The sequence below is a fragment of the Oryza sativa genome, chromosome 2, assembly GCF_034140825.1.
Source record: "Oryza sativa Japonica Group chromosome 2, ASM3414082v1".
NCBI classification, from domain to species: domain Eukaryota; kingdom Viridiplantae; phylum Streptophyta; class Magnoliopsida; order Poales; family Poaceae; genus Oryza; species Oryza sativa.
The window spans coordinates 10,611,416-10,625,046 of NC_089036.1; the positions used below are offsets into that span (position 1 = coordinate 10,611,416).

The 13,631-nt window shown below is 47.9% G+C and overlaps 1 protein-coding gene across 1 annotated transcript; it reads right to left on the reverse strand.

Moving 5' to 3' along the window:
* Positions 1-8,134: 8,134 nt before the first annotated feature.
* On the reverse strand, positions 8,135-11,505 carry LOC136355205 (uncharacterized). Its single transcript, XM_066307603.1, has 4 exons — positions 11,290-11,505; positions 11,045-11,206; positions 8,840-9,795; positions 8,135-8,299 (listed from the first exon to the last, which is right to left on the reverse strand). The coding sequence occupies exons 1-4, from the start codon at positions 11,503-11,505 to the stop codon at positions 8,269-8,271; spliced, it is 1,365 nt and encodes a 454-aa protein (XP_066163700.1). The 3' UTR covers positions 8,135-8,268.
* Between the last annotated feature and the right edge of the window lie 2,126 nt (positions 11,506-13,631).

Sequence of the window (13,631 nt, forward strand, 5' to 3'; positions counted from 1 at the left end):
TCATATAGTCCATTCAAAATAACCTGTTTCATCCAATCAAAACTAGAGAAACTCGAAATAGTGTGATTAGCAATAACATGTTTCTCTAAATCCAAACAAATGAAAACTCTATGCACCAAATATATTCCTCTATCATTATATTTGCCAAAGATATGAAAAATAGCATTAGTTAGACATGGCAAATCAGACTTAGCAAATAATTTCTCCTTCAAATTATCGAGCTCACCAAAATCATCAAACTGAACATAGCCCAAAGTATTTAAAGAAGATAGCAATTTACGTTCCTCAACTTCATTAACAATATGAACAGCATGCTTAAAATCAGCACACAAAGAAACACTAGGAATAGCATGTTCATTCACTAGTTGTGGCATGGATATAAGTGAAGCATTATCACACAACTCTTCTTTATCACAAGGAACAGCGAGTAAATCAACTTGTGACAAAGGAATTCCAGCATTTGGTTCCACTAACGGTTGCTCTACTTTTGCATGAAAAGTGGACAAATTTACTTCGTTAACAATGCACTCACCTTGATTAATTTCAGTACCATTTACTTTACCTTGGATGTCCTCTTTAGATGATGGAGGTGTCTCGAACTTGAGTGTGAACAATGGAATTGGTGGCTCTTTCATGTCTCTCTCCTCCTTTTCGTGATTACGCACTTCCTGCAAATAGTTAGTAATTGGAGGCAAAGACATAGCGTGTTTCTTTTTCATATCCTCCTCTATTTTACTTTCAGCATTGCAAGCAAGTTGTAACAAATGAGAAAGAGATATATATCTTTGACAATCAAGCATGTCCTGAATTTCTTTGTTAAGCCCACATAAAAACCTCAATTCTTTAGCTTCTTCGCATTCATCTAAACCACAACGTAATAAACAAGCTTGCATATCATGATAGTATGAAGTAACAGTTCTGGTATCTTGTTTTAAACATTGTAGTTTGTTGAACAAAATGTCAGCATAATACATGGGAACATAAACATCTCTGAAATATCGTTTCAGGTCTTTCCAAGATTGTGGTATTTTGTTATGCCTACAAAGATGTTTCCAATCATTAGAAGCATGTTTAATTAAAACACTAGAGGCACACATAACCTTTTGTTTCTCCGACAAGACATGCTTTTGAAATTCACTATCAACCGCTAGCTCCCAATTAATGTAAGCACGAGGATCATAGTTTCCCTCGAAATAAGGCAGTGCAGATTTGATCTTACCTAGAACATCATCACTTACCTCATAATGGTCATGTTGATCCCTCCTCATGTCTCGACGAAGATGTCGATGTTGAGCACAGCTATCCCCAATTATCTTGCATATCCCTGCCATTGTTAGTAGAAAACAAGAAACATACACAAAAATATGCGCGTTCCTATTAACTACTAGGTAGTGGCAGCTCAAAAATCGCACACACTCAAGCTTTTAACCAAGCTCTTACAAGATCTTACCAATGCAAGTGGAATAGTGACATACACCGACTCAACCAAGCACCCCAATAAAGGTTGGATGTATCGATGCCTTGGCAAACACTTGCGGTACGGCTGTAATCAAATATGTGGAGCTCTGGGTAGGCTTAAATATGTAGCAAAGGAATAGCAAATGCTCAAATCAGATAATGCAAAGTTGAATAATTGTTCAAAGTCAAGTACCGTGCTGGTCCTAGGCTAGAACGTACTAGAGACCCGAGCCTAGACACAAACGATACCACAAGATAGCACTAGGAACAACTCATGCCCAACTCTGATATATGAAGTTTAGCTCAAACATAACAGTATTTTCTCTTTTCTTTCTTTCTTCTTTCTTCTTTCTTTTTCTTTTTTTTTGTTTTTTTTGGTGCGGCTTTTTTTTCTCTTTTTTTTTTGCACCTTTCTGCCTTTTTTTTTCTCACTTTTTTCTTGATTTTTTTTAACAAAAACTGACTCAAGGACATTAATGTAAGATTACAGGGACTCAAACATAAATATAAAATTTACAGGGACTCAAATATAAAAGTCTAAACCCAAAATTAAAATTATACAAAAAATGGAATGCTGAATTTATGCCGGTTCCGTTTTTCCAAACAGATCTCGAAACCGACACCAAACAAAAATTCGCCAAGGTGTTTGACACAACTCGGAACCGTGGAATTGAGGGAGGGGGTCGGACTCGGCCAAAGGGGCGAGTGGGACTCGGCAAGGAGGTGGAGTGGATGGCAGCCGAATTTGGTGTATGGGATAAAAAGGAAACTGATTTTTAACCAATCCAATCTACTATATCTTTCCAAAACAAACTTGACTACTTCCAAAATCAGATATGGTAATTCACCTTCCTCCTCTCGTGCACGACACAGGCACGGCCAAAACAAACACACACAAGGATCGGCAAACTCTAGATGCAACTCAAGAACTCCAAAACTAACCGACAGAAACTTCTGAAAACTACAAAAATAGAACCGTGGCAGCGAGCCGATTCCGTTTTCGTAGGTCCCGACAACAACAGAGACACGGTGGCAGCGACGACTGTGGTACAAAACGTGACCAGAACTCGAAACTCTAAACGAACTAGACGCTAAGACCAGCAACACGACGTGACGATGCAACACAAAATTCAACAAAGCAAAAACTGAAAAGAACAATGCAATGGCACAATATGGCTAGGTAAATGATACGAATATTTTTGTATGGCTATTTTCTGGTTATAGGAAGATAAAAACTCACCGAGCAACGAAAGCTCTGATACCACCTGATGAACCCTGAGTTCCTCTCGACACTCAAGGCTGTTGTTGGCCCGATCTTTCGGTGAGTTGTGATAACTACGATTTGGGAGAAACATTGACGATCCGACTACAACCGTACGAGACGTTGTGTTGCGCCTTAGCGATCGATACACCTCTCCGTGGGTTGCTGATCTTGCCGGTGCAGATCAACCCTATTCCTGCAAGCAAATCGAAGAAACAAGCAAGAACAAGATAAAAGCAATCTGATATTGCAAATAGGAATTTAATACAAATGATAAGTTGGGGTTCCGAAGAACAAGCAGACGGACGGTCTAGCCGACACGCGCGCTGCAAGCAAGTAGCAATGGCTAAACTTTAATCTAACAAAACCCAAGAAACCCTGAAGGGGTAACTAGCTATATATAGGGGTGGGAGGAAGACCTAGGGGTGCCTAGGGTCGTGCTCCACCAGCTTGGGGCGCACCCCACATGGGCCCCACCTGGGCCGGGGTCCCAAATGAGGTTACAAGCCCATAGGCCCATTACAGGTGTCACAGCACCTTGTTTCTTCAGTTGCTGCCGACTGAGATGGAATTTGGCAATGAGGCTTGATGCATTGGAAAGAGGACTCCGAGAGCTTTCCATCAAGTACTCACGGGCTGAAAACGGAGGTCGTATGGAGCTTCGGCGGCCGTTTGAAGTTAGCAGTGTAGCAGGTGGCCGAATTGGATTTTGGCACTTGGAGGACTCGAACTTGATATCTTGTTGTTCATCCATGATGTGAGCAACGGATGTATCCATAGTAGCCATGGTCACATCAAAGGGCCGGTAACTTTGCCTTTGAATTATGTTTCTAAAAAGAACCAACTTATCCCACTTGACATGCTTTGACGTCTCCCCAAATGACTTTACTGCTGGACTTGTTATGGTCTGATCGTGATCCTGCCAAATCTGAAGCTTCGTTGTTAGATGTGATTTTAATCTGACCTCTATAGACTATCTTCGAACATATCACTTGGTTCATAACTGGGAATAGCTCCCACGAACAGACAGCTCGGATTCACTTTCTTTACATTTGGTTCACTTCCCACTATTCTCTTCATGTTGTCCTCAGTTAGCATTCAACGTATTCCTTTACACTTTTGACCTTGATGTGTTCTTTCCCGATTTCTCTTATCAATCACCTTTCGACCTACTTCTTTGCCTGGTAATAAACATCTTTTTCGATATCTTCTATCAATCATCTTTTGACCTTTGTCAACTAAGTACTCTTCACTCCGAGAGTTGTGGATGCTTCTGGTGACGATGTGGTACTTGAGCCTGCTGCCTTTCAGAGAAACCTTCAAGTGGTTCGTCAAAAGCTAGACTGGCGGTTGTTGCCTTTGATCCAAAGAGGACACATCTGAAACTCTCAGTCCAAACAAAAGTCTCTTTGGCTTTTTAATCCAACATAGTTTAATTGGTTTTCTTTTCCATCAACAGGTTGGTTATTAACTCGAGATTAGTATATGATTCCTCTGAAATGAGACCCTAGGTCTCCTTTATCAGTAAGCAATTATACACATAATCACATATCCGCATCTTCCAAAAGAATCCTAGTAGAACTTGTCTGTATTACACATTTCTCCCTTATTACATGAATACAAGGCACTACCTTAAACAAAAAGGGAAGATGCTTAACATCGGTACATTGTATCCTCGACATGATTCATCCATAAACATAACAAACTCATTGTTTATAATCATGAATATATTTATTTATTACATGATTGCTGCAAACTCCCGGTTACAGTGATAAGTAGCAAACTGAAAATCACAAACATGGCTACTCATTCTGATTCTGGAGAGGTATAGCTGGCATTGTTCTAGTGACTACATCATCCTTGATTGGTTCTGTGATGATGTGATAGGACTGCATATTGCTATCATTCACAGGGGAAAATTCCTTCTGATTACTGGTTGAAGTGGATAACGGTCTTCTGCTTGGTATCACCCTCCTGAGGTTGATTGCCCTTCGCTTGGCCTGGAGTAGGTCGGGGAGAGAAACAACTTCTTCCATCGACGACAATTCTTTGCTGAGGCCGTCGGTGCAGAGAATGGTTGGTGCTGAAGGTATTATTGCTATGATTTATTGCAGAGTCAGGTGCAGCAGGAGGAGCATGGGTGCTGTGGATGATATCGTCGATGTTGCTGTTGGAGCTGACTAACTGATGAGACAATCGTAGGGTTGTTCGTTGGATTTCTGCGGTCTTGGTCAACAACACACTGAGTTGGCAATCCTTGGGCACATGGTTTGTACCTTCGCATAGAAAACGTGTGACCTTGCGGGTGGGACATCCACCTGGTGGATGGTCTTCCTCACAATGAGGGCAAAGTGTGAGACACATGCTAGCAACGTGTCCAATTTCTCCACAACGGGGGCATGCTTTTGATTCCATCTCTTCCTCGCCGAGATGTCGGAGAGACTCATCTTCATAATCCGAGGAGACTTGATCTGACCCTTCACTATCAGATACTCTGCCGCCATGGCTTAGGAGGTGCTGGGTCAGCTGTCGTGCACCTCGGAAGGTATTTCCTCTTTGACGTCTAGGAATAGTTATCCCTGCTGGAGGCCATTCGGTGCTGGTAATAGTCATCTTACGTACTTCTTCTTCAGTTCGCATCGGTGCTTTTCTCTTCTGATTCTTACTCTTCTTGCCTTTGGCTTGCTTAGTACGTGACCCCACGTGGTACGAAAGGCTAGGAGGAAAGCAATTCTCGGGATTCAATGGATTCTCTCCATTGGGCTCTCTACTTTGCACACTAGGCTGCAAGCTTGACTTGGTGCGAGGAGGCTGGTTTAGCGATGTCTGCCCTGCTAAACCAAAGGAAGGGGCTTCTTTGGCATATACCCATGGACAATTCAGGGTATAGTGTCCTCGTTCTCTACAATCGTGACAAAAGGGGACATCCTCTTCTGGCATTGGAAGCTCATTGACCTGGGTGGCAAATGCTCGATCAAACACATACTGATTTTGGTCTTGACTTCCAACCAATGGTAGCTGTGAACTAAGCAGCATGCTTGGAATGGACCAAGGGTGTGCCCTGGTTAACTCTCTTGAGGCCAGTGGTGGATTGAGTTGAAAACTTGAGTTACTTGAGGCATACCCGCTGATATTCTTTCCTTTTTCTCTGTTAAACATATGTTACAGGGATTGAGGTGAGAGAGGAAACAAGCCAGGAAAGAATAGACCAGAACTAGAGACAGGACCTTAAAGGAACTAACTCTTCTTGCTGATGTGTTATTTGTTTCACTTATTCTGCAAGTTGATTAAGCAAACAACCTAGCATGGTCACATCACAACCCACCGATGCAAACCACACACTACACACACAAGCAAGGAAACACACGACAAACGAAACACTAGAGGGTGGCTTAGGTTCTGCGACGGGTTCCCAAGATCTTCACTCCTTCACAGCTGGCTTCACTGCTTCCTCCACTTCGCTAGCGGACCCTGCGGTCTTCCGGACCTTCGGCGAACAATTGGCGACATCTTCTTCTTCGCAAAACTAACCAACTAGTACTAGTTGAAATCTGAAGAAGGAAGAAGGGAGTAAACCTTTTGCAAATAGCACAGGGGAAAGGAGGAAAAAGGGACTTTCGGAAATAGTTTTATTTATAAAATATGTCCTTAGGTTTTATCCACTTGGCTTATCCTACAGTCGAGATGGCTCTGATACCAGCTTGTCGCGACCGAGAAAATTGCCTTTTCCCATCTTCTTCTTCGCAAAACTAACCAACTAGTACTAGTTGAAATCTGAAGAAGGAAGAAGGGAGTAAACCTTTTGCAAATAGCACAGGGGAAAGGAGGAAAAAGGGACTTTCGGAAATAGTTTTATTTATAAAATATGTCCTTAGGTTTTATCCACTTGGCTTATCCTACAGTCGAGATGGCTCTGATACCAGCTTGTCGCGACCGAGAAAATTGCCTTTTCCCGAACGCTAGTGTATTAATCCCCGTCCCAGGAAAAGCCGGGGTACACCACACAAACATGATATAAAAGACACATCTTTATTATATCGATAATATTTACATTATTACAAAGGCACCTCAGGCCTGACAAACAAAAATAAACAGCAGCGGACTCGCGGGCCTACGGCTCCATCTTCACAGGCGCTCAACTGGGGTATAAGCCAGGACTCCACCTAAGACTTCTTCTCCAAAGCTTCTCTTACTGAAGGGGGGAAAGATTGAGCAAGAATGAGTACAACCACAGTACTCAGCAAGCCACACCGGTGGATGCATGATTAATGCAAGGGGGTACAAGGGGTAATGATATAGGGGTTAAGTTTTGCAGAAAACAGCATTTAAAAGTCACTTAGTTGCCCAAAGCCATTTATAAAGACGATCCTAGAGCTACACAATATTATTAAACAAGGCCGTGAACCCTCACGAACCTGCCTTAACCCAAGGCCTACGATGATTCAGACCGAACTGGCAACCCGACCCTGGGTCCCAGCTCATCCCAAGCCAACCCAGGCCAACCATTCCACATTTTAGTTGTTAAGCAAATTTTAAGAATTAAAACACTAACTTGGGTACATTGCTCGGCTTGCCCATAACCGAGGGCGCGGCTATTCGAATAGATTATACTCTGATCAGAGGTGTACATCTTTACCCACAAGACACATCTTCCTCACGTGTAACCACGTGCCACATACCACCACGGTATACGGACGGAAGACGTGACATAGTTCCCAACCCATCCTAGCCATAAACAAGAGTACCGACCCAACCCCACCTACGGCCGGAACCTCCGGGACAGGTAGGCAGGATTGAGCCCCTAGTAGCAGGACACCAGCCCTGTGCCATGACATCTCGACTACCGGGCCGCAGCTCGTGTAGCCTTCATTTGTCCTAGAGATGTCCATCGACCCCCGACTTCGTCCATCTCCATCCGTGTACTTTTGTTTATAACCAGTCTGAGCTACAAACTAAGCCTTACCCACTAGACATGTGGAAGTACGGTAGTGCTTTGCAACAGAGGCCCGAGCTTAATCCTTATAGTGGCCGGGGTGCTACTTCCCACAACTGGCATGCACCCAAACCCCACCGAAAAACAGGTTTTAGGGGCTTTGAAAGAGGAAGAGAGGGGTATGTCCAATTCCACCATAATCCAACAATTCCATAATGTCCAAATGATATGAGATTTCCCAAAGTCTAAAGTTATAAAACCACCTAATGTTGCCTAATTAACCAGCGAAGCATCTACCTAAGTTCATACTAGTGGAACCATAAATAGAGTACCCACTAGTTGGGGTTTTATTTAATCTAGGGTGAACAAGGTAATAATAACAATAACAATAATAATAAGGTCATAACAAAGGTAGATAGGCATGGCTAAATAAAACAGTGATAACGCGGGAATTTAAATAAAGCGATAATGCAATAATTTAAAGCAACATAATTTTATAAACTGGGATTCAATATGTTCAAGGATGATGTGACTTGCCTTGCTCAGAGAGAACGGCCTTCCGAACCTTCGGCGACGACCGCGAACCACGCTTCGGGAACCTCCGGAACGACAGAAGCTACGCGAAGCACACAAGCAAAGCTACAAGCCTATAAAGAAGCAATAACAATACATAAAAAGAAAGCACAGGGTTCTTTAGGTTATAAGAAACATTAGGAGACTTGAACGGGTCGATTCAGAGTTCGTATGACCAAGATATGATCATCCGAAGTTTAATGCTGTTATATGGAGATTTGCGGATTATTATAATTAAGCTTTGCAATTATAAAACATGTGTAAGCGCTAGCCTAGAAAAGACAGGAAGGCTGCGCCGTTGACATGCGGACCCCACATGTCAACCTAAAGGACCACGGTAGACCGAGTACACAGAGACGGTCCACGGGTCGACGGAAGCGGACCCCGTGTGTCAACCGAGGCGAGTGGCCAACAAACGGACTCCACTAGACACCACACGGGCTGCACACGTAGAAACCACGCTGCTACCGAGCGGGCACACTAACACGGTCACCACACGCACAAGCGAACGACTACCGACACCGGTACACGGGTACTGGGGTCGACAACCGCACAACGGGTACGGGGCGACACCGAAAGGACGAGGACGGGGCAGCGAGAGGACGGATCCTTACCACCACGCGACGAGGCGTGGGAACGACAACGACGAACGGGCGCGGCGGAGACAGACGGGCACAACGGAGACGAACGACGAGGGGACGGCTTCGGCGGCGATCCTTGGACGAAGGCGAGACGCGGCCGGCACGAGGCTTGACGACGCGGAGCCGAGGACGAAGACGACGACGGCTACAGCGACCTTGACGAAACACCGAGGACGGACGAGAACGGCTCGGCGGAGGGACGAACGCCACGACGACTGGGAGCGACGAGAGGACGACGACGACGACGACCGGGGCCGGCGAGGAGGCGACGAGGGACAGCCAGCAGCGGCTGCACGGATGCGAGGACGGCGTGGAACACGCCGCAGCGATGCCCACGACGGAGGCGGCGCCGCGAGACGACGAACCGGGCGACCGACGGGACGTCGACGACGAGAACGAACGGAGGCGACGACGATGGACCGCGGAGGGGTTTGGATGGAGGGGAAGCGATGCCGAGGACGACCTTGCCGCTGCGATGCCAGAGGTGGAGACGGCGACGTCGGCCGGCGCACTGGCACGGCGGAAGGGGCTGCCGGAGTGGGTGCCGACGAGACCGAGGGAGAGGCGGCGCGAGCGACGGCGTTCCGGCGAAACCGAGGGCAGGCCGGGGTGGAGGGCGACGCGGCGACGCTGAGGGAGGAGATGGCGCAGCCGGCCCGCACCTGAGCGGCGCGGCAGGGGCGGCTGGAGGCAGTACAGTGGCGGCAACGCCACTGTTTTGCCGGCGAGGACACGTCTCCGGTGATTTCCCCACGAATCGGAGGCAGCGCCGGCGAAGAGGAGGCGGCTGCGACGCCGGGGAAGGCGACGGCACGGCCGGGCGGCGCTCGGACGAGGAGGGAAAGGCGGCTGGAGGCGGCCGGCGGCACGGGAGAGAGAGGAGGACGGCGGGGAGAGGTGATGCGGCCACGGGGAAGCTCGGGAAGGGGCTAAAACGAGAGAACGCACGGAGGGGGTTCCGTTTTATAGGGGAGGAGAGGGAGCCGGCCACGGGAGGAGCGGGGAACGGCGGCGGAGTTTGTGGCCGGCGGCCATGGAAGGTGGCCGAGGTTGGCGCATCCGTTCCCGGCGATTGGGGGCGCCATTCAAGGGGGAATTAAGGGGGAAAGAGAGAGGAGGGAAAGGGGATTAATTCCCCCTAATTAATTTGGAAGGAACGGTTGGATTCGGGGCGGATTTGGAGGAGGAAACGAGCTAGGGTTCGCACGGGAGAGAGAGAAGCCGGGCGGGAGGAAGGAGACGACCGGGTGGGTGGGACCCACCGGTCGGGCGCGCGGCGTCAACGCGCGTGCGGCGCGCGTGCGCACGCGGGAGGGGAGCGGCTCGGGAGGCTGGGTGGGGCGGCTTGGGCCGGGCGGCGGCCCAGGCGGGAGGAGGCGGGAGAAGGTGGGCCGGGAAGGAGAGGAGGGAGGGGCGGCCCAGGAGGAGGAGGAGAGGAGGGAGTGGGCTGCCCGGGAGGGGAAGAGAGGCCCGGGAGAGAGAGGGGAAAGAGAGGGAGGAGAGGGAGACTTTGGGCTGGGCCGAGAGAGAGAGGGGGAGGACTTTGGGCCAGACTTGGCCCAAAGGAGGGAGAGGGATTTATTTTTAGTTTTTCTTTTTAGTAAACTTTGATAATTGTTTTTGTTGCTTAATAATTATTTCCGGTGTTCTGAAAATTCAAGTAAAATTTGAGGGCTCCTTTTAGACCAAGGAGAATTTAACAAAAATTCTCCGCGCCACATTCGAATTTTTCTTGTACGTATTTTAGTGTTTGCCAATTTCTTTTCGAATTTTAATTAATTCTATTATTCCTTTTAGAAAATGAATTTTATTTCGGAATGAATTTATCAGGACGTGACACCAATCCACTCGACGCAGGTCATTAGTAAATGCAGCGACTCCATCCACGTCGTCGTCGTAGCGATCCGGTGAATGGTGGCGGGCGTAGCCTCATGCTGCACAGCGCTGGTTGATTGTATCACGGAGATCGATGGGGCGCCTACGAGGTGGGGAGCGAGGCCGTTCAACTTGACGCTCCCTGTGTCGTTCGGGAGGCGAGTGGACAGATCGCTCGTTGTGACCTCTGCTCCTGCGATTGGATCCTGCGCCGGCGATGCTGAGGCTTGGCTGGTGATAATCTTGAGATCGAAGATGGGGAACTCGGCTGCCAGTTGGCGTGCGGACGCTTGCGGAGTTAACCGGGACCGAGGCAGTAATCATGGTCTTGGTCTGGTTCAAGATGTTGACGACGTGATCAGCTTGGTTGAGCGCATCTTCCTTGAGGAGGGTGTCGAGGAGGGTGATCGCCGCAATCGCGTTTTGTTGAGGGGTGTGAAAGACTGCAGTCCCCTCAACGTCTTGCTGCCCGATAAGTTCTCGCGCTCATCGCCCGGCGTCCAAGGCTCATTTTCGTCGGTCCTCGGCCTCCTTTGCAGCCCGTTCACGTTCTTGTTGTTCACGCTGCAGCCGTTCTTGCTCTTGTGCCTGGCACTCCTCTTCCAGTCGGCGTCGTTCGGCCTCCTGTTGTACGCGTCGTCCTTCTGCTTCTCGGGCTTGGTGTTGTTCTTCCTTCTCGTTATTGGCCATGAAGACGCCGAAATAGAGAGGGGTGTAGTTATCTTCAAAGCTTTCGTCGAAGTCGTCGAGGTCGCGGTTGTCATAGCGGTAGCCGAATTCATCATACTCTACGATCTCTGTTGGTCGTGAGTCGACGCCGGGGGAGCTGAAGTAGTCTTCCAATTGATCCGTCGAAACCGTGCCGAGTGGCTGGAGTATGACGCCGACTTCCCTGGAGCTAGGCCGGATCGGTGCTGAAGCCGGATCTGGCCTAGGCCTACGGGGAGAAGACGCCCTTGTAGTAAAGACAGCAGCCAGATCGTCGGGGAGTTTCATCAGGATTGGCGGGTAGGCCCCATCGTCTTGATCTAGTGGTGTTGAAGTAGATGGGATCTCATCCGAGTGGTTTGAACCCGACTCGATCGAGATAAGCTTGGGGTAGATCTCGGCCGAGTTCGGAATACCGAACGAGGCTGGGACCTAGTCTCTCCCTAACTGGTTTGAATCCGAGTCAAGGAGAGAAATCTTGCCGAAGTCGTTGGTGATGAAGTCGAGGCTGCCGAACCGGAATGCCTGCCCGGGAGGGAAGACGAAGTCGTCGATGCTGGAGACGGAACCCATCGCACTTAATCGGCGAAGAACTTGACGCTACCCCTACCTGGCGCGCCAACTGTCGAAACAAGATTTCGGCAATACTAAAAGGGGGTGGTTATCAAGCTAGAAAAGTGGATGGGTTTGGAGACAAGGAATTTTATACAGGTTCAGACCTTCTTAATCAAGAAGTAATACCCTACTCCTGTCCGGGGATTGATCCGTCGAGTGTATTATTGATCGTATGACCTGGGAGAAAAATCGTGCCCCTAGAGGGACCCGGACCCCTCCTTATATAGGGGAAGGAGTCCGTATTACAAGATACAGTCCATATCCCTAACGGAATATGTAATTATAGATAAAATACAATCGTAACCGACTAGGATCTCGGATATTTCCTTGACATATAAGTCTAAACCTAACCCGAGTCCTCATAAAGATATTCTATCTATATATGGTACCCTGTACCCTGTACCCTGTCGGACTATATGGGGTATCCATAATCTCCACAAGAAGAAATTAGCATGAGCACATCTTGGCGACATGTATTTTTGTAACAACTAGCAGAAGCAGACCGGTCACTGGTGATACTATGAATCCCATTGCCTACCATTCCCTAGAGAATTCTGCAGCCATGTAAGTGAATATACATGCCATTTAATTCACAGATGCCATAGATGCAGATGTTAACTGCAGACGGGAGTCTGGAAGACCATCACCAGGGCATGCATGCAGTAACAATGAAGTTCTCCATCTACCATTTACACTTTGTCATTCTAATTCACTAATTTTATTATATATGCATATACCACTGTTTGGATGAAATTGCTTTGTGTCTGGTTCCCGATGCCTTCCCTTTTTATCGGGTGCCTGTGCTCCACCTGTGTCCAACTTTTTTTTCCCCATTTCCTCTCTCCCACTCATCTTGATGTGCATTCCTATCTAAAGTGAAACAATGCCGCTATGTGGCTGCCTCCGCCCGTGGTGTAGGGAGGCGAGGGATTGATGTCACCCAGGGCAGCTACTATAGATGGCCAAATGGGCCGTTTGGTCCAGCCCGGCCCAGGCATGGCCCAACTGACTCGCCGTGCTATGCTGGCCCGAAGGCATGACCATCCCACCATGCCGCGTCATCTGGAGGAGAGGTGAGCTGCGGTGCCGATGTGGAGGAGCCGAAGCAGCCACCTCCCATGGAGGTGACGGCAGCAACGCGCCACCCGAGCACGGCCGCTCTCCGGAAGCTACATCTAGTGAAGGCGAGCTCAAGGCAGCTAGATCCGGCGAGCTTGCATCCAAATCTGGTGGTGAAGGGGACCTCACCGTCTGTCACGCCCAGAAATTTGAATAAACCAAAATATCATCTATGAAAATCACCACAAACTTATCTAGATATTCCATGAACACATTATTCATCAAATTCATGAAGAACACGGGTGCATTAGTAAGTCCAAAAGACATCACTGTGCACTCGAACAACCCATAACAAGTCGTAAAAGCTGTCTTAGGAATATCTTACTCTCGAATCCTCAACTGATGGTAACCTGATCGCAGGTCTATCTTTGAAAACACAGTTGCTCCTTTCAACTGATCAAACAGATCATCTATCCTCGGCAAGGGATACTTATTCTTGATTGTAACT